Below are 16,537 nucleotides of genomic sequence, written 5' to 3'. Positions count from 1 at the left end.
ATCTTAGGCGTGGATTCCCATTTTAAGATGGGAATTTTAGTGTACTGAATGAATAATCATTGTATGAACATTTGCTGAAACTTGTTTACCAAAATAGTTTGATGGTAAACACAAGTGCTTTTTGGACAGACATCAATTGCAGAATAAGGAACAGAAAATGCTGTCTTTGTCAAGCTAAATATTTAGTCTATTTTCAGACCACCCTGAACAAGTGCTTGCTCAGGCGTTTCTTTACCGTAATCGATTTGGGCACTTTTTTATTTTACCATAAATGAAAAGTTATCATAAACTCTAATAATACTACCTGCATCAAAAGTCATGGGACAGCAAGACAATGTTCCTAGACACTTCTAAAACTGCTCTGAAATATATAATTCCTATAGATGTTAGTGTATAACTGTAGATATACAGTTCAAAAGCTCTGTTATTAATTAAATCCAGAGTGCCAACAAATACTACCCAGAAAATTTTAGGATTTCAATGTGTAAAAATGTTTGTGTGGTGTTCTATAAACCAAAGAAATATGTATATAAATATGAAAAGATGTATTCATTCTATGTGCCATTGTTTGCCAAAAAAGCAAGAGTGCCATTTCATCATACTTAGACTACTTAAATACTGAGGATCATAAAACGTTTCTGTGAAAATAATGTTTTTATATGTTCCTGACTGTTATGTTTTTTAAATGATCTAAACTTTGTCAACTATTAAAAACTCTGTCTCTGGATGCCAGGAGATATTTTGACATTAAACGCCTTTGACCTTTACAGTAACCTTTTTGTCTGCGTGTTTATAAGCCTACGTGAATCAGGAAAAGAAACAGCCTCTCACGTATATTTCAGAGTGTAAATGACAGAAACTCAAGCTTTCTGGTTTGGTTTACTTTAAAAGGAACATTTGTTTTTCAACTGCAACTTGTTTTTATGAGTCTTGTCAACTGTGTATGCTAATACATATTTTTGTGAAGAATAATCATTCATTTTTGTTCAAAAGGCAAAATGATAACTTTAAAATGTGTGGGCACTGTTATTGTGTATATAATGTAAATGTATTTAATTATATATAATTGTGTATATAATGTAAATGTAAATGTAATACATGCACTATATTTTTCTAAAAGTCATGAACATTTCCATCATATCTCAAATTGTGTATTTTTATAATGTTAACAGGATACTGTGGTGTGGAAATTACATTTTCATTTATTTCTAAACTTTTTTTTAAAGTTAACTCCCTGGACTTCCCAAAGCTATTTTTATAGCTATGCATGCACAACAGCAATAGATTATTTATTGCTTGTCATTGACACTCTTGTCTATTTGGGACGATTATACTAAATAAAAAATAATTTTCACATAATAGAAACTGAAATGTTTATTATTCATATTTTATGATGAATTTTCATAATTAAAGAACTAAAAAAAAGACTGTTTTAACCCCTTAACTGTCACAACTATTTTTGAACAGAGACACGAAAATAAAGAATTCAAACTTAAATTTTTATAATTCATAAACAAATTTTTTAAAATATGATTTTGATGTACATTTGCCATGTTAATACATTGTCTGATTTTAAAATGGCTCTCAAAGGGTGAATTTTGAGATTTTAGTTTTTCAACTAATACAGTGCCTTGCAAGTATTCATACCCCTTCATTTTTTCACATTTTGTTTTGTTGTAGCATTACATTAAACTGCTTAAAATTTGTTTTTCCCCCACATCAATTTACACTCCATAAACCATAATAATGACAAAGAAAAAAACAGATTCGCAAATTTATTAAAAATAAAACACTGAAATAAGTACATTGCATAAGTATTCATACCCTTCCTCAGTACATAGTTGAAGCACCTTTACAGCCTCAAGTCTTTTTGGGTATGATGTGACAAGCTTTGCACATCTGCATTTGGCAATTATCTGCCATTCTTAGCCTCACCTTTTCACCTCTCAAGCTCTGTCAGCTTGGATGGAGGCTGGCAGACATTTTCTAGAGTCCTAGTTGTTCCAAATCGTCTTCCATTATGGAAAATGGAGGCTACATGCTTCTGTGAACCTTCAATGCAGCAGATTTTTTTCTGAACTCTTCCTTAGATCATTGCCTTAACACAAGTCTGTCACTGAGCTCTACAGGCAGTTATCTTGACCTCAGGACTTGGTTTTTGCTCTGATATGTATGTTCAGCTGTTAGACCTTTTCTGAGAGGTGTGTGCCTTTCTAAATCATACTCTATCAAATGAATTTGCCACAGTTTAACTCCACTCCAAGTGTAGTAACATCTAGAAGCAATATGAATGCTCCCGAGCTAAATTTCGAGTGTCCCAGAGAAGGGTATGAATACTTATGCAACGGGATCTTTTCAGTTTTTTTTTAATGTACTTATTTCAGTTTTTTATTTCTAATAAATTTGCAAAGTTGTTACAAACCTGTTTTGTGCTTTGTCATTATGGTTTATGAGATGTAGATTGATGTGGACAAAAGAGTCATTTAAAGCAGTTTAACATAATGCTGCAACAAAACAAAATGTGAAAAAATGAAGGGGTATGAATACTTTTGCAAGGCACTGTAAATGATTTCTAAAGTGTGTTAGGGAAAAAAGCAACATGGAAAGACAAAGGTCAGAACTCCTGTTATGAAGTATATTTTTGAGGTGCACTCTTGTCATAAATTAATCTATTATCTTTCCTACATAATTTTTAACACACACACACACACACACACACACACACACACACACACACACACACACACACACACACACACACACACACACACACACGTTTTATGGGGACATTCCATAGGCGTAATGGTTTTTATACTGTACAAACCGTACTTTCTTCTATCGCCCTACACCTACCCTACACCTAAACCTAGCCCTCACAGGAGATTGTGCATACTTTTACTTCCTCAAAAAAACTCATTGTGCATGATTTATAAGCCTGTTTCCTTATGGGGACCTGAGAAATGTCCCCACAAGGTCAAAATTTACTGGTATTCCTATCCTTGTGGGGACATTTGGTCCCCACAACGTGATGAATACCAGGTACACACACACACACACACACACACACACACACACACACACACACACACAAAAGTCAACTATCTATTTAGGAGCCTTAGACCTTTCCAACAATATATAGTTTGTCATGATTTGATTAGGATTTATTTGTAAAATGGTGAAGTAAACTTGGGCGTCCTACAGGGTGGACGGTAACAGTTAAGGGGTTTTAATGTGACCTTAATATAACAAAGCTATATATTTAGTTTTTGTAAAGTCAACACCACCATCCTGGAAATTGATTTAAAGTTTTTTTTTTTTTTTTTCTAGGGGTTAAACCTTTATTCTTGTGACACTTTGCTAATTATGGTTACTTCTTCTAAGTATTTTTTTTTTTTTTTTTTACATTTAAAGTAGTTGAAGCTCTGTCTTCACTTTTCTGTTCCTCTTCAGTTGTTTTGCCATTTTAAGCTTAAACCCATTAACCTTAACCAGATAAAAAAAGGGAGAACCATCTTTTCCTCGGCTATTAGTGAAATTATTTTGCATCTGTATCAAAACAGAGGTTTTAAACTGGGGGACTGAGACCTCAGCACACTTTCAAGAGACTGCAAGTTGACTTGCTATTAGAAAAGGCTATTAGAAATGATTTCAGGGTTGTCATAAAAGTCCTAAACTTCAAAAATGGTGTTGAATGTCATATTGAATAATGCAGGGTCTAGAAATAAAAAAAGATTAGGATTCACTGTTTTAAACACATTACAGTTCAGGGTTGTTGCAGACTTTTTGTCTACATATCCTCAAAGGCTTTAGAGATTTTGATAGCCTATGCTCTTGGTCATTTTTTTTTTTTTTTTTTTTTTTACCACAAACGGGGTTTTCCAGCTAATTAGAATGGTGAACAGCAGTTTGGCAATCAGTCACTTTCTCAAAACATTATCCGCAATGTCCACAGCACCAAACGAGTGGTTTATTAAGTTCATTAATAGACGATATACGTGGGTTGTAGCAGGCCTATTGAGGCTTTTGTTCCACTTTCCGATCACGAAATAGATGCAGCAGCCTTCAAGGACTCACGCTGATATTTAGCTTGTGGGGGCGCAATAGGTGGATTCTGACCACACGAGGCTCCACTCATTTCTCCAGTAAACATATGACTCATACTTCACAGATTATTCAACAGGGAACCCAATAAATGAAAAGTCTTTTATGAGATTGCTTATCCCATATCCTATATTCTCACTCCCACATGTTGTTGTCGTCATAGATATGCAGTAATATCATAATTGTTACTTTTGGCAACTCAAAATAAAATAGGCCTACCTGTTACTATTTATGAACGTCTTTTGTCTCTCTCCTCATTTTAAGATAAGATAACCATACATCACGTCGCTGGTTCTTCAGTGCTTTCCTTGACGCCCTACAAAACGCTGCCATCTAGTGGTACGTGTAACAAACAAACTCATCCTAGGTTTTCATTTAATGATTGTTTACAGATGAAAAGCACGACAGAAGATGCATTAGGTTTTATTGTGACAAAGGTGTTCTTAACTACAAAAGGATTTATCTAAATATCATTTTTAGCACGAGTATAGTGCCTTGCAAAAGTATTCATACCCGTTCATTTTTGTCACATTTTGTTTTGTTGCAGCATTATGTTAAACTGCTTTAAATGACTCTTTTTTCCACATCAATCTACATCTCATACACCATAACGACAAAGCACAAAACAGCTTTGTAACAACTTTGCAAATTTATTAGAAATAAAAAACTGAAAAGATCCCGTTGCATAAGTGTTCATATACCCTTTTCTTGAAAATTGCATTTTTACTAGTAACAATTCAATTAGAGTTCTATAATTCAATTCCTACTAGTAACAATGCCAATATGAGAGCTCTCTAAATAAATTCCTACTAGTAACAATCATAATTCGAGAGCTCTCTAATTCAATTATTACTAGTAACAATTCCAATTAGAGAGCTCTACAAATTAATTTTTACTAGTCATATGTCTCCATTGACTTCCATTCATTTTTAATTACAGAGCTCTACAATTGAATTATTACTAGTAAGAATTCCAATTAAAGAGCTCTCTAATTCAGTTTTTACTAGTAATAATTCCAATTAAAGAGCTCTCTAATTGTAATTGAATGGTACCATGTGTTGGGTTTTCTTACATCGCATCACATATTCAGAGTTATGAGGAAAATAAATGACCAAAGACTTTAAAATACATTAAATAATATGCAATGAAATACAATAAACTCATAGCTAAAATTCAATTATTGTGCTTTTGTCTTGATTGAAACACTTCAAACTCAGCAGCATCCAAAAACTTAAGTGCATGTTTACATAAACTTGAAAATATAGCAAACAGAATACAAAAATTGCTGTGGACTGTATGCCAAGGATAGGCCAATGTTCAAATATATTATTGCAAAGCTTTGCCTTCACAAATCAGTTATGTCCAGTAGGGGGCATAATCTAACAAGATAAAGATCTCCTGAGTAGTTTATACAACAATGTATAATGTTAATAACACTACATATTAAACAGTTTTTGCTACGTTTTTGCTATTTCTAAGTTTCTTTACTGAAAACACGAAAACAATGCAAGCTTGACCTGATACTGTAAAAAAATTGAATAACCTCTTTAATTCAACATGAACGGATATTTCTTTTTAAAAAAGGAACAATTACTCAAATCCAAAGAACGTCATACACATTTGGTCTCATAATTCCAATCTTACTAATACTAATTACTAATACTAATTTTAATTTGGTTTAAAAAAAGCAATTAGGAGTAGATGGCTGTCTAAAATGAATGAGAAAATCGCACTGTAATTTACAAGCAAATTACAGTGCCATTTTTCTCATTAATTTGCTTGTTGCCATGTAAAATAGCTAAATGTGCTGTCTAATTTCTTCCTTTCATGCCTCTCCTTTTTTATAATACTTAAAAAGTTTTAATTTCAACTTAATTACTTTTTTAGCGTAGACTTTTTTTAGAAAGTGTGATCAATCCTCATCTATTAATATGTAACACTTCAAAAAAGAAAAGTAGAAGGTATGCATCTTTTTGAGTGTGTAAAAGTGGATCAATTCAAGACATTTTAATTGATTCTGCTGCCATTAACGAATATATTACTGTAATATTTTTATTTTTAATTTAAATCACTTTTACTGACAGACCCCATTTCCGTTTCTCTGCAAAGTTGCAAACAAAAGAAGGAACCCTGGAACCCTGGACATAGTCGTCTGATGGATGATCTGGTGTGTACTTAATTTTTTTGTAGTTGGCGTCCTAGTTTTGAATGAGGATTTATGCAGACTTTTATGTGAGGTTTCTTCAAAGTCACACTGAAAAATAAAAAGCATTTAGTTTACATTAATCCAATATCTGCTGATATGATCACACATTTAACACACACACACACACACACACACACACACACACACACACACACACACACACACACACACACACACGCACGCACACAAACACACGCGCACACACACACACACACACACACACACACACGCACACACACACACACACACACACACACACACACACACACACACACACACACACACACACACACACACACACACAAACAAAAATAAAAATAAAATTAAAAATAAATGCATTACATAATCTCAGTGGTGTCACAGGATGCACTTGGTGGGTGCACTTTCTTCTCCATGATGTTTCCATACCACAGACTGTCATATGTTCTGGAACACAGGCATCGCTTATGTCCGAACATGCGATGACCTACATGCAGAAATAAAGCAGAAAAAGCAAAGAAGAGTGAATAAAACTAGACGCTATCCTATCTGAATGATGTTACTTAAGATGTTGAATATAAACAGTCCAACTTCCACTCATAAAGCAAATTTAAAGTAGTTTATTATATATGTATGTGAAAAGACATCAGTTCATAAATAAACAGTGGCACTGATGTGTTTGAAGGTCGGTGTTTGAAAAAAAAAAAAAGAGCAACCAGAAAGAAAAGGTATGATATATAATATAACAGCTGTCTATGAAGCAGAAGCAGAGTTTAGTTTAGTTTAGTTTAGTTTATTAAGATCCCCATTAGCTGCTGCAAAAGCAGTAGCTATTCTTCCTGGGGTCTATAGACTTTAACAGAAAAAATATTCTTATAACATGAAACAATACATTATACAGACAAAATGGAGTGCACACATTCATACATAACAATACAACAACGTACTAAAAAATAAAACCAAATAAACAATAAACCAATAAAATAACAGCTCCACATTATTCATTATCACAGTTACAACTGTACTGCTATAGGGTTCATAATTATCACAGTGTATTCCCTCTCTTCAATCATTCTTGACAAAGAAGCAACACATATAAATAATAACAGTTATTCTAATGTAAATAAATAGAGTCTTAATCTTTTATGAAAAGTCATTGCACTCATTCCCAAAATCAAGAACTGTGGAAGAGACTTATTTCAAGCCACAAAAAGACAACAATGCACCATCTTTCAGCCTAAAATCATAATGTACATTAACAATAGTTTAGGAACATCATAATGTAATTTAATGGAAAAATCAATGTGAGTGGTGTTCTGAGACGCAGCAGGATGTGCGGCCCTTTTTCTGATTGTGTGTGATATAGTCCTGGTTAACATACAGAATTGGACTGATTAATTAGGTGCTTCTAGACTATGGCCAATGTTTGAAACTTTGTATTGCTAGCACTTCTACTATTGCCATCTAATTTGCAAGTCACTTAAATGTCATTAAAAGCAGGCTAAAAATCAAGATAAGGCATGCAAAAGAGCTTACCTTCAGTGAAAGTCAAGCAGATCAGAAAGATTAAGGACAGGAGAAAGATGGACCGGCTCATGTTTGACCAGTATGATAACATGCTGAGTGAATCTAAATCAACAAGCTTTTATATGCTATTTTGGGAAATCCCTTTGATTCCCATAGTCACAAATGACATCATCCTTAGCTAACACAACCCTGCAAAGTCATACCAACCCTAAATTGAAGAACTAACTAAAATGTGTGTGTGTGTGTGTGTGTGTGTGTGTGTGTGTGTGTGTGTGTGTGTTTGTGTGTGTTTTCATTTTCATTTTTTAAAGGACACTTCATTTAAAAATTTACAGATTTTTCATCTGAACCTGTCATTGTGTAATTTCTTCCTGTATATTACAATCATCACCATGTTACAGTAATATTCATACAAAGTAGTTGGTCTGATATGAAAGACATTAATATAGCACATTTCCACTGCACTGTGTACAGTATAGGGCTGCTCGATTATGGCAAAAATAATAATCACGATTATTTAACACGATTATGACTGGGTCCGAAACTTTATATTAGTGATTAATTTAAAGATAACAATACAACAGGAAAAAAAAGATACAAATGAAAAAAAAAATGCTTTTTTTTTGGAAATACTGAATACTTTTATGCAAGTCTAAAGTCTAACATGGAATCATTTGAATGTATTTAAAACAGCGTCTTCACTGTAATAGTTAAACATCCTTTGTTTCTTATTAAAACTAAAAAAATCCTTCATTCAAGAGCAGTGAGTGATTTTTCTCTTTGTATTTTTACATTTTATTATTATTAGGCACAGAGACAGCAGAAGGAATATTATTTGTTGCCGCTATAAGAGCCACATGGATGCAATATACTGTTACACACACATTTTCATTCTCAACCGTTCATGATCATTTAAGACATAACTGACAAGGGTTTACATGAATAATCACCTATCATTTTTGTGTGTATCTGACCACTTAGGCACGCACCTTAAGCTAAAAGATAACTTTAAATGTCCGTGTTCTGTTCCGTCTCTGAGCGCATACACAGAACAGTGCAAGTTAAAAACACATCGAATAAACAATAAATCAAGCACATCCCATTTTATGAAAGTCAAGTTACATTATTTTGCTGATTTGCATATGAAATTAGGCTTTTATGGAGGAGCAAACGCGTACCACTGGAAAGGGGGCAGAATGGGGCGCAATAATCATTTCATCTCGATTATTGTATTTTCATGATCGAAAGCACCTGGCACTACATACTGTACACTAGGGCAAAAATAGCCGAAATTAAAAATCAGTTTCGATTTTGGTTACTAGTAACAATTCCAATTAGAGAGCTCTACAAATTAATTTTTACTAGTCATATGTCTCCATTGACTTCCATTCATTTTTAATTACGAGCTCTACATTTGAATTATTACTAGTAAGAATTCCAATTAAAGAGCTCTCTAATTCAGTTTTTACTAGTAATAATTCCAATTAAAGAGCTCTCTAATTGTAATTGAATGGTACCATGTGTTGGGTTTTCTTACATCGCATCACATATTCAGAGTTATGAGGAAAATAAATGACCAAAGACTTTAAAATACATTAAATAATATGCAATGAAATACAATAAACTCATAGCTAAAATTCAATTATTGTGCTTTTGTCTTGATTGAAACACTTCAAACTCAGCAGCATCCAAAAACTTAAGTGCATGTTTACATAAACTTGAAAATATAGCAAACAGAATACAAAAATTGCTGTGGAATGTATGCCAAAGATAGGCCAATGTTCAAATACATTATTGCAAAGCTTTGCCTTCACAAATCAGTTATGTCCAGTAGGGGGCATAATCTAACAAGATAAAGATCTCCTGAGTAGTTTATACAACAATGTATAGTGTTAATAACACTAGGGGAGAGCGGGGCACAACCTAACACTTTTTGAATTTCGCGGTTTATGTAAATCCACTTGGGGTTCAGAGTACAATTTTTATCCACATTATTTTTCACACTTGTCTAGTACAAATATATCGCTTTGTTTCATATTTACAGTGTATACGTTTTTCGTTATTTACCTCAAAAGAAAGGAAGTGAAACGTGACAACATGCCCCATAGATGGGGTACGTTGTAACATCTGAGGGGCACGTTGTAACACGACCATATGACAGCTTAAAATGTTATTTGATCGAATGAAAAAAAATATACACAACAAACTAAAATATTTTGTCAGTAAAATACATGTGTTAACTTTTTCAAATGAAGTAATGACGTTTTTTTTTTTTAAATAAAATTGATCTAATTTTGGAGTTTGACAATGAACATATCGCAACAATGCTTTGAACGGTCTTGATCGCAACACACAGCTGTACAGTAGTTCAATACAATGTGGACAAATAAATGAAACACATATGGACATTCAGAAAAACACTCCTGTCCCTCCACACACAGCTCTCATAGAACACGACACACATAAACGAGTCTTATTTCTTGAAATAATAACATCTGAACATTAAACATTGATTGTCAGCCTTTATTCACCTGTTTCTTGTGATTTCTTATCAAAATCCTTAGAAGTAAATAGTGTAAATTGCACCGCTTATGTCATAGAATAGCATAGTTTAATAACAGCGGGGCATATTGTAACACAGTGTTACAACGTTCCCCATCTGCGCGACTGGAGTTTAAAACAGGTTAGTGTCTTCTGCTGGTTTGTCAAGCATTAATAAACTATCTAAACTGATAAATTACAAATTGGAGATTAAAATAATAGTGTCATGTATCTGGTCTGTCTTCTCATCATGAACTCTTGCACACACATTCTGGACTGCAATCCCCATAAGCCACTGCACCAATCACTGCACACAGCTGCTCCTCGTTTCCCACTGCACTGATTGCTGCATACACCTGTTTATCATTTACCCACATGCATTTAAGCCACTCACACACACAGCCACCTTGCGAAGTCTTATCGTTCCATATGGTCGTAATTCTAAGCGTTTCTCTCTGTGTTGGATTATCTGTGTATGACTCTGGACTGTGTACCCCGTTGACGATTCCTGCTTCCTGCCACTGCGACCATTGCCTGTCTATTGAACTGTTTCCCGGATTACCTACGTTGTTCCTGTTTTCTGGTGATTATTCTGGCCTGTTGACGATTCTAAATAAATGCTGCAAATGGATCCGCACGTCTCTGTCTCTCCTTGTGACAAATAGCAGTTTTGTCTAACTTTAAATGAATACTAAAAACAGAAATGAAAAGTTTACTTCAGCCAGAAATGTACTTTTACTATGGTAAAATAAATATTCAGCGATATCTTCAAAATGCTTTTGAATTTTGGTGACCTTTTTTCAGTGCATAGTGTTGCTATGGCAACTAGTAAATACCGTAAATTTGGTTATGCTAGCGTGTGTGGAAATATTTGAACCACGTGTGTTACAATTAACCCCGTGTTAGGTTGTGCCCCGCTCACCCCCTACATATTAAACAGTTTTTGCTACGTTTTTGCTATTTCTAAGTTTCTTTACTGAAAACACGAAAACAATGCAAGCTTGACCTGATACTGTAAAAAAATTGAATAACCTCTTTAATTCAACATGAACGGATATTTCTTTTTAAAAAAGGAACAATTACTCAAATCCAAAGAACGTCATACACATTTGGTCTCATAATTCCAATCTTACTAATACTAATTACTAATACTAATTTTAATTTGGTTTAAAAAAAGCAATTAGGAGTAGATGGCTGTCTAAAATGAATGAGAAAATCGCACTGTAATTTACAAGCAAATTACAGTGCCATTTTTCTCATTAATTTGCTTGTTGCCATGTAAAATAGCTAAATGTGCTGTCTAATTTCTTCCTTTCATGCCTCTCCTTTTTTATAATACTTAAAAAGTTTTAATTTCAACTTAATTACTTTTTTAGCGTAGACTTTTTTTTTTAGAAAGTGTGATCAATCCTCATCTATTATTACACTTCAAAAAAGAAAAGTAGAAGGCATCTTTTTGAGTGTGTAAAAGTGGATCAATTCAAGACATTTTAATTGATTCTGCTGCCATTAACGAATATATTACTGTAATATTTTTATTTTTAATTTAAATCACTTTTACTGACAGACCCCATTTCCGTTTCTCTGCAAAGTTGCAAACAAAAGAAGGAACCCTGGAACCCTGGACATAGTCGTCTGATGGATGATCTGGTGTGTACTTAATTTTTTTGTAGTTGGCGTCCTAGTTTTGAATGAGGATTTATGCAGACTTTTATGTGAGGTTTCTTCAAAGTCACACTGAAAAATAAAAAGCATTTAGTTTACATTAATCCAATATCTGCTGATATGATCACACATTTAACACACACACACGCACACGCACACGCACACACACACACACACACACACACACACACACACTTGTCTGGTTTACTATCCTTTTGGGGACTCTCCATTGGTGCAATGGTTTTTATACTGTCCACACTGTATTTTCTATCCCCTTAACCTACCCCTAAACCTAACCCTTAGAGGGAACTTTCTGCATTTTTACATTCTGAAAAAAAAACTCATTATGTACGATTTATAAGCTTGTTTCCCCAAGGGGACCTCAATTTAATATAAAAACATGTGTACAAACACACACACACACACACACACACACATGTTGGGTTTACATGTTTTATGGGGACATTCCATAGGCGTAATGGTTTTTATACTGTACAAACCGTACTTTCTATTGCCCTACACCTACCCTACACCTAAACCTAGCCCTCACAGGAGATTGTGCACACTTTTACTTCCTCAAAAAAACTCATTGTGCATGATTTATAAGCCTGTTTCCTCATGGGGACCTGAGAAATGTCCCCACAAGGTCAAAATCTACTGGTATTCCTATCCTTGTGGGGACATTTGGTCCCCACAACGTGATGAATACCAGGTGCACACACACACACACACACACACACACACACACACACACACACACAAACAAAAATAAAAATAAAATTAAAAATAAATGCATTACATAATCTCAGTGGTGTCACAGGATGCACTTGGTGGGTGCACTTTCTTCTCCATGATGTTTCCATACCACAGACTGTCATATGTTCTGGAACACAGGCATCGCTTATGTCCGAACATGCGATGACCTACATGCAGAAATAAAGCAGAAAAAGCAAAGAAGAGTGAATAAAACTAGACGCTATCCTATCTGAATGATGTTACTTAAGATGTTGAATATAAACAGTCCAACTTCCACTCATAAAGCAAATTTAAAGTAGTTTATTATATATGTATGTGAAAAGACATCAGTTCATAAATAAACAGTGGCACTGATGTGTTTGAAGGTCGGTGTTTGAAAAAAAAAAAAAAGAGCAACCAGAAAGAAAAGGTATGATATATAATATAACAGCTGTCTATGAAGCAGAAGCAGAGTTTAGTTTAGTTTAGTTTAGTTTATTAAGATCCCCATTAGCTGCTGCAAAAGCAGTAGCTATTCTTCCTGGGGTCTATAGACTTTAACAGAAAAAATATTCTTATAACATGAAACAATACATTATACAGACAAAATGGAGTGCACACATTCATACATAACAATACAACAACGTACTAAAAAATAAAACCAAATAAACAATAAACCAATAAAATAACAGCTCCACATTATTCATTATCACAGTTACAACTGTACTGCTATAGGGTTCATAATTATCACAGTGTATTCCCTCTCTTCAATCATTCTTGACAAAGAAGCAACACATATAAATAATAACAGTTATTCTAATGTAAATAAATAGAGTCTTAATCTTTTATGAAAAGTCATTGCACTCATTCCCAAAATCAAGAACTGTGGAAGAGACTTATTTCAAGCCACAAAAAGACAACAATGCACCATCTTTCAGCCTAAAATCATAATGTACATTAACAATAATTTAGGAACAACATAATGTAATTTAATGGAAAAATATATGTGAGTGGTGTTCTGAGACGCAGCAGGATGTGCGGCCCTTTTTCTGATTGTGTGTGATATAGTCCTGGTTAACATACAGAATTGGACTGATTAATTAGGTGCTTCTAGACTATGGCCAATGTTTGAAACGTTGTATTGCTAGCACTTTTACTATTGCCATCTAATTTGTAAGTCAATTTGAATAAATGTCATTAAAAGCAGGCTAAAAATCAAGATAAGGCATGCAAAAGAGCTTACCTTCAGTGAAAGTCAAGCAGATCAGAAAGATCAAGGACAGGAGAAAGATGGACCGGCTCATGTTTGATGACCAGTATGATAACATGCTGACTGAATCTAAATCAACAAGCTTTTATATGCTATTTTGGGAAATCCCTTTGATTCCCATAGTCAAAAATGACATCATCCTTAGGTAACACAACCCTGCAAAGTCATACCAACCCTAAATTGAAGAACTAACTAAAATGTGTGTGTGTGTGTGTGTGTGTGTGTGTGTGTGTGTGTGTGTGTGTGTGTGTGTGTGTGTGTGTGTGTGTGTGTGTGTGTGTGTGTGTGTGTGTGTGTGTGTGTGTGTTTTCATTTTCATTTTTTAAAGGACACTTCATTTAAAAATTTACAGATTTTTCATCTGAACCTGTCATTGTGTAATTTCTTCCTGTATATTACAATCATCACCATGTTACAGTAATATTCATACAAAGTAGTTGGTCTGATATGAAAGACACTAATATAGCACTTTTCCTCTGCACTGTGTACAGTATAGGGCTGCTCGATTATGGCAAAAATAATAATCACGATTATTTAACACGATTATGACTGGGTCCGAAACTTTATAATAGTGATTAATTTAAAGATAACAATACAACAGGAAAAAAAAGATGCTTTTTTTTTGGAAATACTGAATACTTTTATGCAAGTCTAAAGTCTAACATGGAATCATTTGAATGTATTTAAAACAGCGTCTTCACTGTAATAGTTAAACATCCTTTGTTTCTTATTAAAACTAAAAAAATCCTTCATTCAAGGATTTTTCTCTTTGTATTTTTACATTTTATTATTATTAGGCACAGAGACAGCAGAAGGAATATTATTTGTGGCCGCTTTAAGAGCCACATGGATGCAATATACTGTTACACACACATTTTCATTCTCAACCGTTCATGATCATTTAAGACATAACTGACAAGGGTTTACATGAATAATCACCTATCATTTTTGTGTGTATCTGACCACTTAGGCACGCACCTTAAGCTAAAAGATAACTTTAAATGTCCGTGTTCTGTTCCGTCTCTGAGCGCATACACAGAACAGTGCAAGTTAAAAACACATCGAAGAAACAATAAATCAAGCACGTCCCATTTTATGAAAGTCAAGTTACATTATTTTGCTGATTTGCATATGAAATTAGGCTTTTATGGAGGAGCAAACGCGTACCACTGGAAAGGGGGCAGAATGGGGCGCAATAATTTCATCTCGATTATTGTATTTTCATGATCGAAAGTACCTGGCACTACATACTGTACACTAGGGCAAAAATAGCCGAAATTAAAAATTAGTTTCGATTTTGGTTTCAGCTTCAAATTTAGGCCTAGTGTTCAGCATGTAGTGCCAGGTACTTTTTTAGTACCACCTCAGTTGAGGTTCCAAGTGAGCTGTACTGATATTAAAATGTGAAGTGTGAACACTGCACATCCCTGATTGGTCAGAGAGAATCGTCACTACCAGTGTCTTTGGATTTGTGACTTGAAACACCAAACCCACTAGATTTAAAGGGTTAATTCACCCAAAAATGAAATTCTGTCAGTTCTGACGACAGTGGTTCAACCGTAATGTTATGAAAGTACGGGAACACTTTTTGTGCCCAAAGAAAACATAAATAACAACTTTATTCAATAATTTCTTCACTTCTGTGTCAGTCTCCGCTGCACGTTCATGAGAGTACTACGATACATTTGTGTGCTGCTGCCAATGCAGGAGCCGGCGTTTTGATGACAGCAGCATCCCACAAATGTATCGTGGTACTCTTGTGAATGTTATTTTTGTTTTCTTTGTGCACAAAAAGTATTCTCATGGCTTCATAGCATTACAGTTAAACCACTGATGTGGGCCTTTGAACATTTTAGTTCTGTTGCTGTCTATGCGGGGTCAGAAAGCTTTTGGATTTTATAAAAAATATCTCATTTGAATTTCCGAAGATGAATGAAGGTCTTATGGGTTTGGAAAGACGTGAATAATTAATGACAGAATTTTCATTTTTGGGTGAAATATTCCTTTAAAGCAGTGGTTCTCAATCCTGGTCCTGGGGGACCCCTGCTCTGCACATTTTACATGTCTCCCGTATTTAACACACCTTATTGAGATCAGCTCATTAGGAGAGAGATCCATGAACTGAACTAACAAGCTGAAGATCTCAATCAGGTGTGTTAAATAAGAGAGACATGCAAAATGTGCAGAGCAGGGGTCCCCCAGGACCAGGATTGAGAACCACTGCTTTAAAGAACAAAAATGTACAGATAATGTACTCACCCCCTTGTCATCCAAGATGTTCATGTCTTTCTTTCTTCAGTCGTGAGGAAATTATGTTTGAGTAAAACATTTCAGGATTTCTCTCCATATAATAGACTTCTATGTTGCCCCCGAGTTTGAACTTCCAAAATGCAGCTTCAAAGTGCTCAAATACGATCACAGCCGAGGAAAGAAGGGTCGTATCTAGCAAAACAATGGGTTATGTTCTAAAAAAATGCTCAAATGCTCCTCTTGTCTAGTTTGGCAAGACGAGC

General features: G+C 34.4%; 2 protein-coding genes across 2 annotated transcripts; both read right to left on the bottom strand.

The window, feature by feature from the left end:
- Positions 1–6,126: 6,126 nt before the first annotated feature.
- Positions 6,127–7,883, bottom strand: LOC141334612 (C-X-C motif chemokine 10-like). The gene is made up of 3 exons (XM_073839750.1): positions 7,823–7,883; positions 6,650–6,773; positions 6,127–6,355 (listed from the first exon to the last, which is right to left on the bottom strand). The coding sequence occupies exons 1-3, from the start codon at positions 7,881–7,883 to the stop codon at positions 6,277–6,279; spliced, it is 264 nt and encodes an 87-aa protein (XP_073695851.1). The 3' UTR covers positions 6,127–6,276.
- Positions 7,884–11,341: 3,458 nt separating this feature from the next.
- LOC141334360 (C-X-C motif chemokine 10-like) lies at positions 11,342–14,063 on the bottom strand. Its single transcript, XM_073839417.1, has 3 exons — positions 13,998–14,063; positions 12,819–12,942; positions 11,342–12,091 (listed from the first exon to the last, which is right to left on the bottom strand). Exons 1-3 carry the CDS (start codon positions 14,056–14,058, stop codon positions 12,013–12,015), a joined length of 264 nt encoding a protein of 87 aa, XP_073695518.1. The 5' UTR covers positions 14,059–14,063; the 3' UTR covers positions 11,342–12,012.
- Positions 14,064–16,537: the final 2,474 nt, after the last annotated feature.

Source organism: Garra rufa, chromosome 5 (genome assembly GCF_049309525.1).
Source record: "Garra rufa chromosome 5, GarRuf1.0, whole genome shotgun sequence".
In the NCBI taxonomy this organism is placed as follows: Eukaryota; Metazoa; Chordata; class Actinopteri; order Cypriniformes; family Cyprinidae; genus Garra; species Garra rufa.
The sequence above is the reverse complement of the archived record's forward strand: the minus strand, read 5'-3'. Positions and strand labels throughout refer to the sequence as shown.